The 18483-nt window shown below is 43.5% G+C and overlaps 4 protein-coding genes and 1 long non-coding RNA gene across 6 annotated transcripts; 1 reads left to right on the plus strand and 4 right to left on the minus strand.

Annotated features, from left to right (window-relative positions):
• The first annotated feature begins 1546 nt into the window (after positions 1–1546).
• Positions 1547–12319, plus strand: LOC108070886 (lipase 3). Of its 2 annotated transcripts, XM_017161530.3 has the most exons (4): positions 1547–2239; positions 8183–8341; positions 11507–11591; positions 11801–12319. In XM_017161530.3, the coding sequence occupies exons 1-4, from the start codon at positions 1592–1594 to the stop codon at positions 12118–12120; spliced, it is 1212 nt and encodes a 403-aa protein (XP_017017019.1). In that variant the 5' UTR covers positions 1547–1591; the 3' UTR covers positions 12121–12319. The 2 variants fall into 2 exon arrangements, with proteins under 2 accessions (XP_017017019.1, XP_070139985.1); XM_070283884.1 differs by lacking the exons at positions 8183–8341; positions 11507–11591; positions 11801–12319 and adding an exon at positions 5070–5099.
• Positions 2954–4352, minus strand: LOC138927987 (uncharacterized). Its single transcript, XM_070283856.1, has 8 exons — positions 4196–4352; positions 4053–4124; positions 3826–3987; positions 3683–3754; positions 3456–3617; positions 3313–3384; positions 3107–3247; positions 2954–2961 (listed from the first exon to the last, which is right to left on the minus strand). Exons 1-8 carry the CDS (start codon positions 4275–4277, stop codon positions 2954–2956), a joined length of 771 nt encoding a protein of 256 aa, XP_070139957.1. The 5' UTR covers positions 4278–4352.
• On the minus strand, positions 5323–5732 carry LOC138928002 (uncharacterized). The gene is made up of 3 exons (XR_011444452.1): positions 5534–5732; positions 5424–5469; positions 5323–5356 (listed from the first exon to the last, which is right to left on the minus strand). It is a non-coding gene; the product is annotated as an uncharacterized lncRNA (long non-coding RNA).
• LOC138927988 (serine protease grass-like) lies at positions 6658–7752 on the minus strand. Its single transcript, XM_070283857.1, has 5 exons — positions 7551–7752; positions 7452–7497; positions 7239–7384; positions 6748–7179; positions 6658–6680 (listed from the first exon to the last, which is right to left on the minus strand). Exons 1-5 carry the CDS (start codon positions 7750–7752, stop codon positions 6658–6660), a joined length of 849 nt encoding a protein of 282 aa, XP_070139958.1.
• On the minus strand, positions 12134–16793 carry LOC108070884 (ubiquitin-protein ligase E3C). The gene is made up of 8 exons (XM_017161529.3): positions 15977–16793; positions 15202–15919; positions 14725–15136; positions 14539–14660; positions 13715–14479; positions 13503–13647; positions 12742–13441; positions 12134–12684 (listed from the first exon to the last, which is right to left on the minus strand). Exons 1-8 carry the CDS (start codon positions 16310–16312, stop codon positions 12517–12519), a joined length of 3366 nt encoding a protein of 1121 aa, XP_017017018.1. The 5' UTR covers positions 16313–16793; the 3' UTR covers positions 12134–12516.
• Between the last annotated feature and the right edge of the window lie 1690 nt (positions 16794–18483).

An 18483-nucleotide genomic window follows, 5' to 3' on the forward strand; every position in this document is an offset into this window, starting at 1 on the left:
TCTGTGCACAAAAGTAAGTGGCCAAAGGGATTCCACAGCGAGTCAAGTGTCCTTGAATCATATTTACTTAACTCGACGCTGCCTTTGCCATGTTATCATCCCAACCCGCCGCCACCAACTCCCTGGCAGCACTCTTTCAAGGTTTTCTTCTTGATTTTATTCTCATTTGCAAGGAATTTTCCCTCTTGTTCGGCCAGCAATGAATTTCCATAACTCTCGGGCGCAAGTAAACCAATTTCGTTTTTTGAAACGCTTAATATGTGATGAGATCCATTTCAACAATGTCCTGAAAGTTTTGCGGTTACGGGTCAAGTTGAGATTCAGTTTTAATGTCTGCAGATTGCCCGAGTCGAACTTTAGGAAGAGTTTTTATCAAGAGCTGATTGAAAAGTTTTGCCCAGGAAACCTCTTAATATTTTTTAAGCATTTTCTAACCGAATTTAATATGTGTTCATACTATTTAAATGATTTATTTGCTCACAAATTAAACACACATTTTTCTACTAATTTTCTATAAAATTCTTGCACTAAAATGTAATTTGTTAAACAGAAACACTTATTTATTGCCCAGGACACCGCAAAAACAATGCGAAATAACCGAATGAATGAACTGTATCCATTAAACATTCGGTGACCAAAACTAGAATGGTCATTCAGCTGACCGCACTCCTTAATTGCCTTCCCTCCAATGGCAACCGAGACAAGCCACAGCTCCCCGATCTGCAAATTATAGGAGGACGGGGTACCCTCACCTCTATATATGCTGTGTAATAATTTCACACGCTCTGTGTCGCGGTCGTTTTAATTAGCACGATTGCATTTTCAACACGTCCAAGCCATTCAGATTGTAAATCACATAGGCTGCCCGCCGCCCCAACATGTGCTGTCCGATGTCAGTCACTCAGGCGGTCGGTCAGTTGCCCAGTATAGAGTGTAATACATGATATATACTCAACGTAACATATATATTTGATTTTGACTTGAAATGCATTGGGCAGCAGCAGCTTGCGGCTTTGGCCGCTGCCCTGGCAATAATATAACGCCAAATCGGCGAAAAATAGAGAGTAAATTAATACAGCTAATTAGGATATAACAATCTATTGTCCAGTTAATAGAAATTAAAGTCTACTTGTGTTAATTATTACCTAAAGATTTAGTTAAAAAATTCTATTATTATTGACTATAATTCCTTACAGCCGTTTTATATATTTTATGTTCTACAGCATCTAAACCCATATTTTTATCGAATATACTATATATTCTTACTAGTAATTTCAACAATATTAAATCACTAAGACTTACTTAACTCGAAAGCAATATTTTTTAACGTTTCTAGGCCAGCTAAGTTCGGTGTCATCAATTGTGCGACGGGGCGGGTAAACAAAAGTTGAAAATGCATTTATTTATAGCCTCCATTCACAGTGAACGTATACCCCTGCCCGCACTCTATAGTTATAGCATAGGGCAGGCGACCACATTGCGTATACGCAAACACAAAAACCACCAGCGAATGAAGCGCCAACGGCAGTTGCATTTCGAACGTCACGTAATAACAATCATGTCCTAAAGGCAGCACTCGAAATCGTACATTATGAAGCTTAGCCCGGTCTATATAGTGTTGATCAGTTGGATACATTTGATCGCGGGTCAGGCATTGCCGCTGATAGATTCCGTGTGCCTGGCGGTGCAGCGTCAGCGACTCGAGTGTCAAGTGCATCGCGTAGAGACCGCCGACGGTTATCGATTGAGTGTACATCGCATTCCGGCACCACGCCATCCTCGGTGTGCTTCTCTCCAGCTGCGCCCTTTTCTGCTGATGCACGGCCTCCTCGGCTCCGCCGGGGACTTTGTTACGGGGGGACGGGGTAGGTCCCTGGCCCTTGAGCTGCACGCCCGCTGCTTCGATGTCTGGATGGGCAATGCCAGGGGCACCACTTACTCCCGTGAGCATCGCAGCCTCGCGACAAGTGACGCCCGCTTCTGGCAGTTTAGCTGGCACGAGATTGGCATCTACGACCTGCCCGCCACCGTGGACTACGTGCTGGCGCGGACGGGCCACCGGCAGTTGCACTACGTTGGCCACTCGCAGGGGACCACGGTGCTGCTGGTGCTGCTGTCACAGAGGCCGGAGTACAATGCACGATTCACCAATGCGGCGCTAATGGCGCCGGTGGCTTTCCTCAAGCACCTGAGCAGTCCGCCACTGCGGTTGCTGGCCAGCGACAGCTCCGGAGTCACAGTGCGTATACTTGATGGGATTGGGATAGAGATAGCAAGTGGTGAACCAGTGATAAGCTCGCTGCACTGAGACAACTGCTCAAGCAATTGAAAACTTGATAGTATAAAACACTTCGGGAAACCGAAGTATGTATTACAAATCGACTCAACATACCTACATGTACAGTATATTTTAAAACAATATGTCTTACGGGAAAAATATCATATAGTCTGAAACTCCCTAACTTGTTGCATAATCCAGTCAACATAACTGGTGACATCGGTATAAATTCCTATTTCATCGCATTGTTTTGATCTAATACTTGTGATCCCGAACTGCGTATGACGTTGAAGCCCATTTACAAAGACCTTTTTTGTCAGGTGTCTCCTACAGTAGATCCGGCACAGATCAGACTTGAACAAAGTAAAATATTACCTAATTTGTTGCACTCACTGCGATCGTATCGATCGAGGATGACTTTCTGAAGAAAGTTGCTTAGTTGGTTTTCATTTGTTTTTCCCCAGCCATAGTCATCGAATGAATAAGCACTTTCTTTTTTTCTCTTAACTTCCGGATTCTGAATAATGCAGATCGGATAAGATAACATAGTAGGCTAAACTGAATATAACGTGATAGTTGCAGGCCAATATCATGAATGTTGTTCGTTGTGTCGAATTTATTGTTAAAATAATAATATTACCACGGTTTGACGCCCTTTGTTGTAGGCTCCCAACTTTACAAATCTGCAAGCAGTACGAATATATTATAAGTTCTATTTTGAATCGGGAGCATATTAGGATTCGTACAGGTTTTCTATATATATATGTATATATATTTATGTATTCATATATATGCTCATTCGTCCACCGCCATAAAGTTTGTTATAACGTCTGTTATTATGCGCGCTTGATATAGCAGCAGCCTTCGGATTGTCGTTGTTACCGCTCATAATTCCGATTGGGTTGTATTGTATTGATCCAACAGGAGCTGTTTCAGTTGAAGGTCTAAAGGAGACCGGATTTGCTGAGCCTGCCAATGAGGATGGAAAAAAATTAGGATGGCGAAAGTTTTTGAAATATTGTCGACATTTTTACCAGGTTGTCCTCCGAATGATCCAACAGCAGCTGTTTCAGTTGAAGGTCTAAAGGAGACCGGATTTGCTGAGCCTGCCAATGAGGATGGAAAAAAATTATATATATATATATTTATGTATTCGTATGCATGTTCATTCCTCTACCGCCATAAAGTCTGTTATAACGTCTGTTATTACGCGCGCTTGATATAGCAGCAACCTTCGGATTGTCGTTGTTACCGCTCATAATTCCGATTGGGTTGTATTGTATTGATCCAACAGGAGCTGTTTCAGTTGAAGGTCTAAAGGAGACCGGATTTGCTGAGCCTGCCAATGAGGATGGAAAAAAATTAGGATGGCGAAAGTTTTTGAAATATTGTCGACATTTTTACCAGGTTGTCCTCCGAATGATCCAACAGCAGCTGTTTCAGTTGAAGGTCTAAAGGAGACCGGATTTGCTGAGCCTGCCAATGAGGATGGAAAAAAATTATATATATATATATTTATGTATTCGTATGCATGTTCATTCCTCTACCGCCATAAAGTCTGTTATAACGTCTGTTATTACGCGCGCTTGATATAGCAGCAACCTTCGGATTGTCGTTGTTACCGCTCATAATTCCGATTGGGTTGTATTGTATTGATCCAACAGGAGCTGTTTCAGTTGAAGGTCTAAAGGAGACCGGATTTGCTGAGCCTGCCAATGAGGATGGAAAAAAATTAGGATGGCGAAAGTTTTTGAAATATTGTCGACATTTTTACCAGGTTGTCCTCCGAATGATCCAACAGCAGCTGTTTCAGTTGAAGGTCTAAAGGAGACCGGATTTGCTGAGCCTGCCAATGAGGATGGAAAAAAATTATATATATATATATTTATGTATTCGTATGCATGTTCATTCCTCTACCGCCATAAAGTCTGTTATAACGTCTGTTATTACGCGCGCTTGATATAGCAGCAACCTTCGGATTGTCGTTGTTACCGCTCATAATTCCGATTGGGTTGTATTGTATTGATCCAACAGGAGCTGTTTCAGTTGAAGGTCTAAAGGAGACCGGATTTGCTGAGCCTGCCAATGAGGATGGAAAAAAATTAGGATGGCGAAAATTGTTGAAATATTGTCGACATTCTTACCAGGTTGTCCTCCGATTGATCCAACAGCAGCTGTTTCAGTTGAAGGTCTAATGGAGACCGGATTGCCTAAGCCTGCCAATGAGGATGGAAAAAAATTAGGATGGCGAAAATTATTGAAATATTGTCGACATTCTTACCAGGTTGTAAAGTCCCATCAATCGAATGTTCTCCGATTGATCCAACAGCAGCTATTTCAGTTGAAGGTCTAATGGAGACCGGACAGGCGATGTCTGCCAATGAAATACATAATGGTGTTTAAGATGGAGGAAACAATTGAAATATTTTCCATATTCTTACCAGTGGGTGAAGGCTGCCGGGAATACTCGGGAAATAGAGCTTCAATCTTCTCTTCAATCCAGTCAGCATAGCTTGTGACATTGGTATAGATTCCAAGTCCTTCGCATGATCTTGAACCATAGCTTACAATTCCCAACTGCGTCAGATGTCGAGTGCCATTATAATTAACGTTTTGGATCAGCGGACCGCCAGAATCGCCCTGACAGGTGTCTCTGTTCGAGGACCCAGCACAAATCTGATATAAAGCAAGTGGCGCATAAGCTTTGCGGTCGCACCTTCTGCGATCGTACTGATCGAGTGTGACTCTCTGAAGAATTTCGCTTATGTTGCCTGTCTGCGTTTTTCCCCAGCCATAGGCATCAAATGTGTTAGCATTCTCCACTTCCCTCTTCGCCGTGGAACTTAAATCAATGCAGATTGGATAGATTTGCCCTGCGGAGAGGAAGACAACACTAAACTCTATCAGGGGCGATCAATCATTAAGCACTTACCAGTAAACACAATATCGAGTGCCAGTTGAAGCAGACCAATATCATGCAGGTGAGTTCCGTGAGAGTATTCCCTATGAATCACAGAATTGCTGATACTGTACTCTACTAGATGGCGCGATAGGTTATATGCTCCCAATTTCACGAATCTGTAGGCAATATTGTTATATAATATTATTATGAATATTTTTGATAGTGAGCTTTTGGTGTGTTTACAGATTGCCTTGATCTTTGATGCAATGAGCGGCGGTCAATACAAAACCTAAAAGAAACAAAATTATTTTCAATTAAGTAGTTTCTTGTATATAGTATGTACATATACTTACGTTTGTGAATCACAGTGCCGCCACATATAAATTCTACTTCATTACGAATGGCTGCCATCCAAGCACCAGCCTCCCGTTCAGCGTTGTTACCATTCGTAATTCTCATTCCCATTGAATTTTGGCAGTTATCGTCCAAGAATCGCTCAGAGCTCCTTTGAATCAGGAATCCGATGATCAAACTCTGCCATATTAACGTCTGCATCTTTTCGCCAGCTGGAAGAAACTAAATCAAGCTGAGTGCGATGAGACGAAAGAAAAGTGCGCAAAAACCGCTTATCAGCGTTTTAAAATTTGGTATGTCTCACCTTTGCCTCATTGAACTTTTAGCACGAAATTCGGGGAATAGGTCCCCTTAGTAACATACACAAAAGCAAATAATAGAATGCGCTTGATCGGTAAAAAACTTTAAGAAAATTGTAACATATAAAAATATCTCTGAATATGTCGACTTTGCTCTTAACTTCCGGACTCAGAATAATGCAGATCGGATATACATTGATGCGGATAGGAAAACATGGTAAGCTTAATTGGAAGCGACAGAAATCGATCACACTTACAAATAAACTAAATATCACGTGATAGTAGCAGGAAGCCAATATCATAATTAAAATATCTTAGATCAAATCCATCGTGAATAATCTTTTTGTTGTTACCACTCGTAACTCTCATACTAAGGGAAGATCAATGCTTTCCATACGTAAAAATTCGCAGTTACAAAAATAACCTGGAGAAACCGATAACATTAAAACTGAGTCAAAATTATTCAGCAAAATTGTCAACATTCTCAAATGACGGACACAAAATATACGTCATAAAATCAAAGAAATAGCTTCAGATTGCATCGAAAATGTTATATTGAAAACAGTAAGACAGCTTGAGTTTATTAATAAATATAAATATATAAAAAACAGCAAGTATCAGCAGCTAATCACAATACTTTTATTGCATTTAAACAGACATTAAGACATTTCGAAAATTTAGAGACAATTTGGCTACTTTTCGCAAATATTTGGTGACTTTTTTTTATTTTTTACTTATGGACGCAACCACTGTGGGAGAAAGCTGCCGAGAATACACGGGAAACCGATAATAGATTCCAGAAGCAGCAGTTTAAATTGGAGTTCTTATGGACCCTGTTTGGCGATAGCTGTCAATAAAAAACATAATGGTGTGTAGGATGGAGGAAACATGTAAATTATATTCGATATTCTTACCAGCGGGTGAAGCCTGCCCAGAATTCTCGGAAAATAGAGCTTCAATCTGTTCCTCAATCCAGTCACCATAGCTAGTGACATCGGTGTAGATCCCCAGTCCTTCGCATGATCTTAAGCCATAGCTCACCATTCCTAACTGCATCAGACGTCGAGTGCCATTATAAATAACTTCTTTCACCAGAGGGCCGCCAGAATCGCCATTACAAGTGTCTGTGTTCGAGGACCCAGCACAGATCTGATTTGAAGTTAGTGGCGTAAAAACGATATTGTTGCACCTACTGCGATCGTAGTGATCGAGTGTGATTCTTTGAAGCATTTTACTTATGTTGGCTGTACTCGTTTTTCCCCAGCCATAGGCATCGAATGTGTTAGCATTCTCCACTTCCCTCTTCGCCGATGGATTTAAATCAATGCAAATTGGATAGATTTGCCCTGCGGAGAGGAACACAAAAATAACCTCCATCAGGGGCGATTAACCAGTTAAGACTTACCAGTAAACACAATATCGAGTGGGAGTTGAAGCAGACCAATATCATTCAGGAGAGTTTCCTGAGAGTATTTCCTGTGAATCACCGCACTGCTGACACTGTACTCCACGAGGGGAAGCGATAGGTTATAAGCTCCCAATTTCACGAATCTGTGGTCAATATTATTATATAATATTATTATGAATATTTTTGATAGTGAGCTTTAAGTTTTCGTACAGATTGCCCTGATCTTTAATGCAATGAGCGGCGGTCAATACAAATCCTAAAAGAAACAAAATTATTTTCTATTAAGTAGTTTTTTGTACATATACTGACGTTTGTGAATCACAGTGCCGCCACATATAAATTCTACTTCATTACGAATGGCTGCCATCCAAGCAGCAGCCTCCCGTTCAGCGTTGTTACCATTCATAATTCTCATTCCCATTGAATTTTGGCAGTTATCGTCCAAGAATCGCTCAGAGCTCCTTTGAATTAGGAACCCGATGATCAAACTCGGCCATATTAACGTCTGCATCTTTTCGCCAGCTGAAAGAAACTAAATCAAGCTGAGTGCGATGAGACGAAAGAAAAGTGCGCAAAAACCGCTTATCAGAGTTTTAAAATTTGGCATTTCGGATTCCATGAAAAATTGTACGTAGTACAATTGAACTCTAAACGCGAAATACTGAGAAAAGAAAGCTATAGACTTAAAAAGAATTTGAACATATAAAAATATCTCCGAAATAACTCATGACTCACATCATATTATTAAATATTAATCGCACTAAAATATTATTGTAAACTTTGTAAGTTAACGTATGATCATTGATATATTTTACTATAAATCAAATATAAAATTGTGTATTTCGTATTTCACAAATTGCATAATTCGTAGTTTATTATGAAAAATAAAGTACAAAATGGAATCAAGAATTGATATTGCTGTGAAATCTCTCTTCCTGTAGATGCTATTAAACACACTGGGCCTGCACGAGCTGCTGCCGGCAACGTCACTGACCCAGGTGGGCGGCCAGTACTTCTGTAGCGCCACCCTGCCCACCTACGCCCTCTGCACCCTGTTCACCTCCCTGTACGTGGGCTTCAGCGACTATCCATTGGATCGTGTGAGTACGATTATATATGCGGGCCATAATTTAGCCAACAAAGCGCCCCGAAAACTTTTTTCCTGTTGTATGCTAAAGTTTTTATTGCACTCTGGAGTGAGCGGGCATTTCCCACCCACAAGGACGCACAGAAACAGACAAACCCCGGGCAGCAGCAAGAGCAGCAGTGGCATGGGCCTTAGTTTCGGTAATAAAAGTTATTTGAATTTAAATGCGTAAACGAGCTGCTCTTGGCCGGGCAAAGCTTCCTGGTTGGAAGTCAGGCCAGAACTACTGTGAACAGAAGGGTAACGCCGAACTAAAAAGGGGTTAATGGGCACAGGTACCAAACTTGTCAATTATATGGAATATATTTAGCTTTAACTTTGGTTTCTAGAGGTTTAAAATAGTATTTTGTGAATAAGTTGAAAACTACACAAATGCTATTGTCAGAAAAATTAAGTTTCTGGCACACTTAAAGTTTCCTTTATAATTTATTTTAAATTTATCTGTATTTAGTAATTCCAATAGAATATACATAGATGAAATTTTATAAATTGTTCAACAAATTCCATAAAAAAGATATTCAAATAATATTTTTAGAGCATCTATGAATCTAACTCTCTGTCATCTCGGGATTTTTCTGCTGTAATGTGCTACCAAAAGGTGTGCTAAACTTTTCCCCCCTGGCCCGGCCGAACAACAACTTCCATTCCTTTATATTCCACATTCCTCTCTCTACCTCCCCCCCTATCTCTCTCTCGCCCCTCAAAACTCCCGCCCCAGCTGGCGGCTTCTAACTAGAGTATAACACACATTACGTATACGCCACGCTGCCTTAAACACTTTTTGTTTCCCGCGCAGCACACGGTACATTTAAATTTTGTTTTGCCGTGAAATATGGCAAATAAATCGCGCTCGTGCAACGAAAGCAAAAAAACTTTATGGCTTATCTGTGTGTCCGGAGTGTTTCGGGGGCGCGTGCTTAAAAGGCTTACTAGCAACTGAAGTGAGTTAGGGGTCCGGGGGCGCCAAGTGGCGCTTGTAAGTTATTAAAGTGGGGGCTTTGGCCAATTGGCTGCGGGACCCTGGACACTGCAGTGCTGCTGCCGAAGCTGGAATTGAACATTTTATAGTTGCCGTGGGGAGCCTGAAAAAAGGTTAAAAAGTTCTCCAGGTTATAGTTCTTAAATCTTTTCACATATGCAGCCATAAATAAGCATTTCACGGCGCTGAATAATCCAAGTGGGCTTGTAAAACCTTTAATAAAGGCTGTAAATAAGCATTTGGCACATCCGGTGAAATAAAGAAAAGGTTATCCCGGTTATTACGCCTATTATTAAAGGTCTGCTCTTGACTCACCCAAAAGTATTGCATACTTTTTGCGGTCCAACTTAAAACTTACCTTAAGCTTGATAGTTGACTAGGAATAGCTGAAAATAGCAAAGCAAATACTATTTTTTGAACACCCAATGTCGTCGGCATCGCTGGCAAGTGAATAACAAATTTTTTCGGTAGCTACTGCCACTCGACACGAGTGTCAAGCGAGTGCAAGCGCGTGTCATATCTGTGTTAGCGCTCATAACTCCCATAAAAAGTCAACAGACCGGAGCCCCAGCAGCTAGAAATTGTTAGGCAAATATTCAGCAAAAAGACGCTGAGCTTGAGCAAATGGAGCGAGGCGATACTGGGCGACAACTGTCGAACTTGCCGCCGCTAGAGCTAGGGAGCCGGCCGAATAAATATTTGCGCATATTTAGTAACCTCCGCGGCCTCCGACGCCGACCCGCCCCCACGACCCTCGCAAAGTTCAACACTTTTGGCCCAAACTGCACTGCGTCGAATAAGATTCGAGCTGAAAATAAAAGATGTAAAGAAATAAATGCAAGCCGAAACGAAACGAAACGAAAAGAAAAACTCGGGGAAACACAAACAAGCTGGCGGCACAAAATTGCCAGTATTTGCCACAAGTTGCTGGCTGCTTGTAAAAAAAAAAAAAAAGAAACTGAGAAAAGAAAAACAGAACAAAGAAAAAATGGGAAATGCAACGGCCAGGCGGAAAATCAAATAAACATCAAAACAAAAAAATATGTCGCCGCAGGACGATGCATGCAACGTTTCAATGGCTTGTCATGGCAGTTTAAAGTCGAAGCGATTTACATAAAATTCTATAACTGAAGAGTCGTTGCATATCCTTTCCCTTCTACCCCCTCCCAAATAAAAATGGCAAACATCAGGACATCCGCATAAAAAAGTTTAGAGTTTTTGCGGATATTGTGTTTAAACAAGGATTCTCTGAATTAAACGGAAAACATTGATTTTAAATAGTTCCACTGACAAATCCCATTTATTTAAAGTAAACAAAAATGTTGATCGGGAAATAAGACCAAAAGCAGCTTATAAATATCTTACTTAAAATTCAGTTTACTTCTTTGATGTGTAAAAACCACTCAGAATAAAATATTTATCTTAAATTGTAAAACCTATCAGCTCGGTTTAATGAAAAAATAACAATAAAATAATAGGATATATATTACTTTATCTATTTCGCTTTTCAAAACATTGAATCAGCTTTTTGCTGATACTTTTAATATGGTTGGATTTTTTGATAGTCTTCTCAAAATAAATGAAAATGGGAAATTCCTACAGCTTCTCCCTCAATATTTTCTTTAGAAAACAACTCTATTTAAGTTGCCTCTTGTCCTGTTTCCTCCATTGCCCTAAGGCAATATCAATATCAATCTCAATACACTGAATGGAAAATTGAAAATGGAAAATCTCATTGCACTTACCTTAATCAGAGGCCGGGGCGAAGCGGCCAACAAATAAGCAGCTAATTTCAAAACAAATACCCGCAATATAAATTCAACTCCCCAGGCCGGAGCATCAAAGCAAGGACCTCTTGGCCTTTGGCCTGAGACCTCGCTCCTGTGCCCGCTCATGTGTGATTTTTACGGTGGGTGGTATGTGTGTGTATGTGTGTCTGCTTGTGTGCACTTCCGTGTATGCTTTGTGTCGCAATGAAACGGAAATAGCAGCCTGAGCACACACCGATACACCGACACCGACACCGACATGGCTGTGGCAGGGTGAGGTCCTGTTTCCGGCTGTTGCTCATAAAATTTAAGCGTTTTGGGAATTTAAGCCTAACAAAATGGCCCTCGTCTGTTCTCCTCTTTTTGCCAGAACATCTTGCCACGCATCCTGCAAACGACGCCGGCGGGCATGTCTCGTCGCCAGCTGCAGCACTTCGGACAGCTCATCAATAGCGGTAAGTCGGACATCGGACATATGCACAGGTGCACAGAGAAAATGAAATGTCAGGAGAGTTTCGTGATTTACCTATTAAATTTTGAGTCATTTTCAAAATTCTCTTAAAGTAATTTTGTAAATTTTAAAATAAAAACCGCATAGTAAACAAATTACTCAACAATTTTGGTAGTGAGGAATTATCATTGATGCTCTTTGTTTTGTCCACAGGCCAATTTCAGCAATACGACTACCGTTCGCCGCGGCTCAATGCGCTGCAATATGGACAGGCCACACCACCCTCATATCAGTTGGCCAATGTTCGCCTGCAGCTGCAAATCTTTCACGGCACCCGGGACGTGCTGGCCATTCAGGCGGATGTGCAGCGCCTGGTCAGAGAACTACGAAACAGCCGAACACAGATGTATCAGGTGCCTGGCTATAATCACATAGACTTTCTGTTTGCCATCACGGCGCCGCAAATGGTCTACGAGCGAATTATTCAGCAGGCCTGGCAATTGGACGCAACATCAACGGCGGCTGATGGATGATTTATGGCACAAATTATGCTGGGAAAAGGGGCGAGAGGGTACCTTCTTTCAGGTCCAAACGCTTGCCCTTCCTTTATTCAAATATTCTGAGCTTGCCTTGCTTTGATTTACATATATCTTTATATATATATATATATATCTTTTTGGTAAAAGAAAAAACAAACTCAAACAAATACAAAGAGAACTTTAGATAAACAGAGACCTCATAAGCTTCATACTTTACACTAAGCAATTACGTTAATCATAATGTACAATCTTTTTGTAAATTAACTGGAATAGTTGCACCGCCTCCTCTGCCACTTGTTAGGGATTGTGATTCGTTTTCCTGGATTTGCTGGCTGCGGTTTTGGATATGTTTCTGGTTTTCAGGGGGGAGGGAAGAGTGGCTTCGACAAATTAGCTAAGTTCAAAGCCAGCGTTCGATTGTATGGCATAGAGCAGCTTCTCCCGCATCTGTTCCACGCTGTTAAAGGGTGGCAGCTTCAGCAGATTGGTGCAGGTGCTGGCCGTAGGCAGGCGTTCCATGTCGCCAGCATTTTGTATGAAGAACGGTGGGTCCAGATCCTGTTAAAAGAGTTGAATGAGTTACGAATAATTTATGACTACGACTCAAATACCAACCTTGAAGCCCAACAACGGCGGCCTGGAACAGCTGGTGACGAACCTCAACAGATTCCGGCGCTGCATATCATCGAAGCCCTCCAATGCCGCCCAGAACGCCACAATCGACGGGTGTTCCGGTGTGAATTCGCCGCCGTACTTGCAGTGCTTCTTGAGATCCTCCAAATCAATGGGTATCTCAGCGCCCGAAATGAGTATCTGCAGCTCCTTGTTGCTGAACATGTACAGCCATTCGATGGGCAGGACGTTGGACAGGCCCTTGCGGAAGGCGTTGCAGTGTCGTCGTATCTGAACGTTCAGCTTGTAGTCGGCCATCAGTTGCAGATACTCGATGCGATTCGAATTGGTCACCGGGATGGTCTGGCCTTGGGGCTTCAGTTCCACAATCTGTGTCTGTCCCAGCGAACTGCTGGCCACGGTGAAGTCCAAATTCAATTCGCTCACATCGCCCGTGTAGTCCTTCAAATATAGCAGGTTCCGATACAACTCGGGATCGAGGGAGGCCAACTGATGGATGTCCACATCGGAGTATTTGCCGGCCAGTTTGGTGAGAAAGAATTCGGCAAGGGGCAGCTCCACCAGCAGGTTCTCATAGATGGCCTTGCCCAGGATGCGGCCAATGAAGTAATAGTGTTTTTCATACTCCTCGCAGATGTCCTGTACATTGGGATTCGGGTAAAGTTTGTTGTCCGTGGTTACCCTGGGGTTAAATTACACAAATAATTAGTTATTTTTTGGGGAAATATATATTAAGTACTCACATAAAGTAACCACGATTCGGATCAAAAGAAGTCTTGATCAGCTCCGACAGAAATTCACGAAAAACTCCGCCGCCATCGATGCCCGCCTCATCCAGACCCAGTCGGGATATAAACTGTATGCGGAACTTGAAGCGCAGATCGGGTTCTGGAAAGGATTTCAACATCTTATAGCGTTGCTTTAAATATATAAAGTTTCCTTGTAGAAAACCCACCATTTTCGGGCCTCAGCTTGTCGTAGGCATCCTCATACAAATGCGACCGCCTAACCGTGATCATTATGGAGGGTCCCTGCAGGAAGGCCTGTAGATTGCCCTGCACCCGTATCTTGTTCGCCGCCACCAGACCCTGAAGAATGCTCACCCGCTTGCTGAATGCCACCACAAAGGGAATCTCCCGGAGAATGGTGATGGAGCGTATCTGTTTGGTGGACATTGGCGGTCCATTTTCAAAGTCCTCGCGTGTAAAATCTCTGATGGGCTGAAAGGGTCGGATACCCCGAAGGCGACTGCTATGGGTCAGCGGAAGATCTGTGGGTCGATCTAGGGGCAAGTCGAGTCGACTGACTGTCCAGTGGGCTTCAGGGCAAAAGCCCAGGCGCAAGTCGCGCGTGTAAATCTGATTGAGCACAAATACAACAACGTTCAGGAGATTGGCCCAGATTTGCTTCTGATGACGCAACTTCTTGTCATCGGCATCCGTGTGCCCGAGGACACTCCGATAGTTGGCCAAATTGCTGCGGGTCTCGGGAAAGGCCAGCTCCACAAGGCCCATGCTTATGTCCTTCAATGTCTTGGACATTTGCACGATTTCCGCAATGGAAAAGGGCATGAGTTGGACATGGTCAATGGTGGCCTGGGTTTGCAGCAACAGCTTATTTTCCACAAACTCCACATCGTGCAGGGTGGGCAAAAGGCGTCCGAAAAGCATGCAGAAGGTGGCCAATAGGGGAATAGTACGATCCACACCTAGTTGCTTGGCTGCCGAAGTAATTTTTCATCACACAAAGAAGCTGAATAGTCAAAGAAAAGATACTCACGCACAACGCCCTTGGAAATGAGGGTTAGGGGAGCAGAGAAACCCAGTTGGGTGGATTCCGCCGCCAGCTTGAACCACACCGAACGGATGAACTTGGGTGTAAAGGCCAAAGTGTAGACTAACCTGAGGGGGAACAACTTGTGGGGTTAGATACACATTATAATCAAATGCAGCGTTGCCTCCTTACTTGTATTCGAAGACCGCATGCTTGTTGTAGATCATCAGGTTGTGGCAGATCTCGCAGAGCGCATTGATCAACTTACTGTTCTCGATGAGCGGATCCAGCTGCTGGACAATAAAGTCCACCCGCTCCGACTCATTCAATATGGCAATAGATTCTATTAGGCAGTCGCGTTCTTTGCCACTCAGCTCCTCGAATACTCGTCCAGGCTGCTGCTCCATGTCGTAATCTAAGCTGCTGGCCATGGGCTGATCTTCCTCTTCGTCCGAGTCATCAGACTCGTCATCGCTGTCCCTGTGGCGATGCGGAGCGTTGGCATGGCCACGCAGCGTGGACTTGGGTAACTGCAGTATATTGGGCATCATTTCCGCGATGAGGCGAACGTAGACAACCAGCAGCGAGCTCTGCTGCAAGGTGGCTATAATGGAAAGCAGATTTAAGATTACCTCTAGCTCCTACTTATACACTAAGAGGACTCCTCACCCAATTGCCTGCGATCCAGCACCAGGAGGGAGTTGAGTAGAAACGATGAGAACAGCGCCTGGTCCTGGGCCTTCTGTCCGGGTTCTGTTCCATGATAGAGAAAGCTCCGCCGGCTGGACATGGTTTCCCCAGAATCCAAAGGCACCACGGTCATTGCCGTCTCCAATGAACGCATCAGCAAGTCAAAGGGGAACTCGGAGCTCTCTGCGAAGCAGGGCAGCAGGTAGTACCGCACGGGATCCGTGTGCGGCTTGGCCAAAATGTCCACGATAAAGTTCTGAACGACGGCCAGCGACATGACCGAAACCTGGCCCCCAGCTGAGGCCCGACCGGCCACCGCCAAGGGTCGCAGCAGCAGCTGGAGCAGAGCATCGGCCAGTGGACTGGGCGCCTGCAGTGTCTCCCCGTCCAGCGGCGGGCACTTCTCGTCCAGCAACTGTCGCAGGCGCGAAAAGTAGTTGCGGGAAATGAGGAAGCCAAATACGCGCTCCAAGTACTTGAAGAGCAGTGCCTCGTCCTGTACATGACGCTGCACAGCCGATACGGTGGTAAAGGTTTCCAGCATACGCAAGGGAATGGCCTGCGCCGTATGCGACAGCGATAACTGGAGAAGGCAAGTGTCCAGCAGCTTGCATACCCTTAGCAGCCACATCGAATCCAGCGCAGAGTGCTGCAGCAGTCGACCAGGCTGTCGCAGAATCTGCTGGCATACCTCGATCTAAAGAAGGATGAAGCTCTTAGGGAGGGTAACTCACGAACCCCAGGGAGCACTCACCAGTCGCTCGCCATCCTTTGCCTCGCGGCTGCTGTAGAAAAAGTTGAGACGCCGTAGCAGGAACGTCAGGCTCTCGTCCTCCGTAATGCTGTCCTTGCGGGCCAGCAGAAACGCATCGAAGGCCTCCCGCTCGGCCCTCTTGGCCCGCTGACGATGGATGAAGGAGCGGGCATACGACTGCAGCACCACTGCTCCGTTCTCCTTCTGACGCAGCTCGTTACGCTTCTGGCGCTCCTGGGCCGCCTTCCGTATCACAGTGTCCCGGTCGCAGGTGTGAGAGGCTCCGCCCAGACTTTGCACCGGACGGCGGCGGTACTCCCCATCAAATCCGAACATGACGCTGCACTCTTGTGTTTTGTTGTGGTCGCTCCCAGATGGATGGTGCTTTCAGTGGAGTGGTGTAAGGTGAGTGGAGTGGAGTGGAGTGGTGCGGGCGCTACAGCTGATCCGATCCGCTGCTCGTTCCACCAGCCTTCTGTTGGCAACTGCTCTCAGGCGACGCTCCTCCTCATGCTTCACAGGACAACTGGGGACGTGGCGGAACGCTGCGATTCCGCGGTGACTGTAGCGCAGATTCTCCCTGGTCTAAATTCAAAGCTTGAACGCACTTTGCCTCGGGCCTGTCTACAAATTAAAAGTGCGTAAAATCCTAATTTGCGAGTGATTTGTGTATTTTTCTTGTATTTTCGATAGCAATTTATTTATCGACATCGGGGCCACCACTAGTGAATGGAATGACTGGCACTTGCTCACCCCCAGCAGCGGAAGGGGCGTTCCCGATTGTAATATCGCCCGAATTCGATTCGAAGTTTCTAGAATTGACGGTTTGGATTATTTTATTATTTTGATTTTGCGTAATATATTTTCAGGTAGCTAGACTACAACTTTTTTGAAAACAACTTGTAACTGTAAATTTGGCAAATGTGTTATACGGTCTTCCCACACAGCGCATTTGTGAGGAACGTTTGGGATTTTTCACAAATGTGAAACTCGTGTTCCCACACAACATTAAAGAGCATTTAGCATCCGAACAGCTGATCGATCAGCTGTGGCTCATGAAAACGTAAACAAAGGCTGTCGAATTGGCAGTTGCAAATTTGAAATGGAGCATTTACCAACTATTTTGGCTGTTGTAGAACAGCAAAAGGCACAGATTGCGTCAGAATTTATCCGCAATAAATTTAAATGAATTAAATGACAAGGAATTTTAGTTTTTCTAATGATTTTTCTCTAACAAAGAGCAAATTCCCCGAAGAGTGTCTATAGGTGGTATAGGCATCCAAAATCTTTAAAATAAGGTAGAGGTAGGCCGTTTATATTAAATAGTAACAATTGGGGACATATTGGGGCAAGAATATACAGAAAAAACGCCAACATCTATTTTGGGCATGCTTGTAGCTTTGGCGCCACGTTTTAAATTCCATATCTCATTTGTTTCTCGCCAAGTTTGTTTACATTTTCGTGGTGAATGGTCAAATTAAGAAGAAGAATCAGAGTTGCACCGAAAAACTATCGCCTAACTATCGCCAAACAAACCGGCGTTAGTTCAGCATTAAAATCTAATGCTGAACTAACGCCGGGCCATTTGGAAAAATTCGGAACGGCAAAACCTTATGGAGCATTTGTTCAACGGATGCTAAATGCGCTTTAACGCTGTGTGGGAAGACCCTATTAAAGGATTTTTTTCAATTTTACCAATTTTAAATGCACGACTTATAGGGTCTTCCCACACAGCGTTAAAGCGCATTTAGCATCCGTTGAACAAATGCTCCATAAGGTTTTGCCGTTCCGAATTTTTCCAAATGGCCCGGCGTTAGTTCAGCATTAGATTTTAATGCTGAACTAACGCCGGTTTGTTTGGCGATAGTTAGGCGATAGTTTTTCGGTGCAACTCTGATTCTTCTTCTTAATTTGACCATTCACCACGAAAATGTAAACAAACTTGGCGAGAAACAAATGAGATATGGAATTTAAAACGTGGCGCCAAAGCTACAAGCATGCCCAAAATAGATGTTGGCGTTTTTTCTGTATATTCTTGCCCCAATATGTCCCCAATTGTTACTATTTAATATAAACGGCCTACCTCTACCTTATTTTAAAGATTTTGGATGCCTATACCACCTATAGACACTCTTCGGGGAATTTGCTCTTTGTTAGAGAAAAATCATTAGAAAAACTAAAATTCCTTGTCATTTAATTCATTTAAATTTATTGCGGATAAATTCTGACGCAATCTGTGCCTTTTGCTGTTCTACAACAGCCAAAATAGTTGGTAAATGCTCCATTTCAAATTTGCAACTGCCAATTCGACAGCCTTTGTTTACGTTTTCATGAGCCACAGCTGATCGATCAGCTGTTCGGATGCTAAATGCTCTTTAATGTTGTGTGGGAACACGAGTTTCACATTTGTGAAAAATCCCAAACGTTCCTCACAAATGCGCTGTGTGGGAAGACCGTATTAACGTTTACCACCTTATAAATTCCACAGGCTCAAAATAAAAACAATA

This window comes from Drosophila kikkawai, chromosome 2R, assembly GCF_030179895.1.
Source record: "Drosophila kikkawai strain 14028-0561.14 chromosome 2R, DkikHiC1v2, whole genome shotgun sequence".
Lineage (NCBI taxonomy): Eukaryota > Metazoa > Arthropoda > Insecta > Diptera > Drosophilidae > Drosophila > Drosophila kikkawai.

Bases quoted from the DNA above. Each gene is read 5' to 3' on its own strand.
- LOC108070886 (XM_017161530.3), top strand. From the start codon at position 1,592: ATGAAGCTTAGCCCGGTCTATATAGTGTTGATCAGTTGGATACATTTG. The intron at 2,240-8,182 runs GTGCGTATACTT...CTCTTCCTGTAG, and splicing joins GCGACAGCTCCGGAGTCACA to ATGCTATTAAACACACTGGG. The intron at 11,592-11,800 runs GTAAGTCGGACA...TTTTGTCCACAG, and splicing joins CGGACAGCTCATCAATAGCG to GCCAATTTCAGCAATACGAC.
- LOC138927987 (XM_070283856.1), bottom strand. From the start codon at position 4,277: ATGAGCGGTAACAACGACAATCCGAAGGTTGCTGCTATATCAAGCGCG. The intron at 4,125-4,195 runs GTAGAGGAATGA...CCTCATTGGCAG, and splicing joins TTATAACAGACTTTATGGCG to GCTCAGCAAATCCGGTCTCC. The intron at 3,618-3,682 runs GTAAAAATGTCG...CCTCATTGGCAG, and splicing joins ATCATTCGGAGGACAACCTG to GCTCAGCAAATCCGGTCTCC.
- LOC138927988 (XM_070283857.1), bottom strand. From the start codon at position 7,752: ATGCAGACGTTAATATGGCCGAGTTTGATCATCGGGTTCCTAATTCAA. The intron at 7,385-7,451 runs GTACGAAAACTT...TATTGACCACAG, and splicing joins ATTAAAGATCAGGGCAATCT to ATTCGTGAAATTGGGAGCTT. The intron at 6,681-6,747 runs GTAAGAATATCG...TTTTATTGACAG, and splicing joins TGGGCAGGCTTCACCCGCTG to CTATCGCCAAACAGGGTCCA.
- LOC108070884 (XM_017161529.3), bottom strand. From the start codon at position 16,312: ATGTTCGGATTTGATGGGGAGTACCGCCGCCGTCCGGTGCAAAGTCTG. The intron at 15,137-15,201 runs GTGAGGAGTCCT...TTTCCATTATAG, and splicing joins GCTGGATCGCAGGCAATTGG to CCACCTTGCAGCAGAGCTCG. The intron at 13,648-13,714 runs GTGGGTTTTCTA...AATCCTTTCCAG, and splicing joins CAAGCTGAGGCCCGAAAATG to AACCCGATCTGCGCTTCAAG.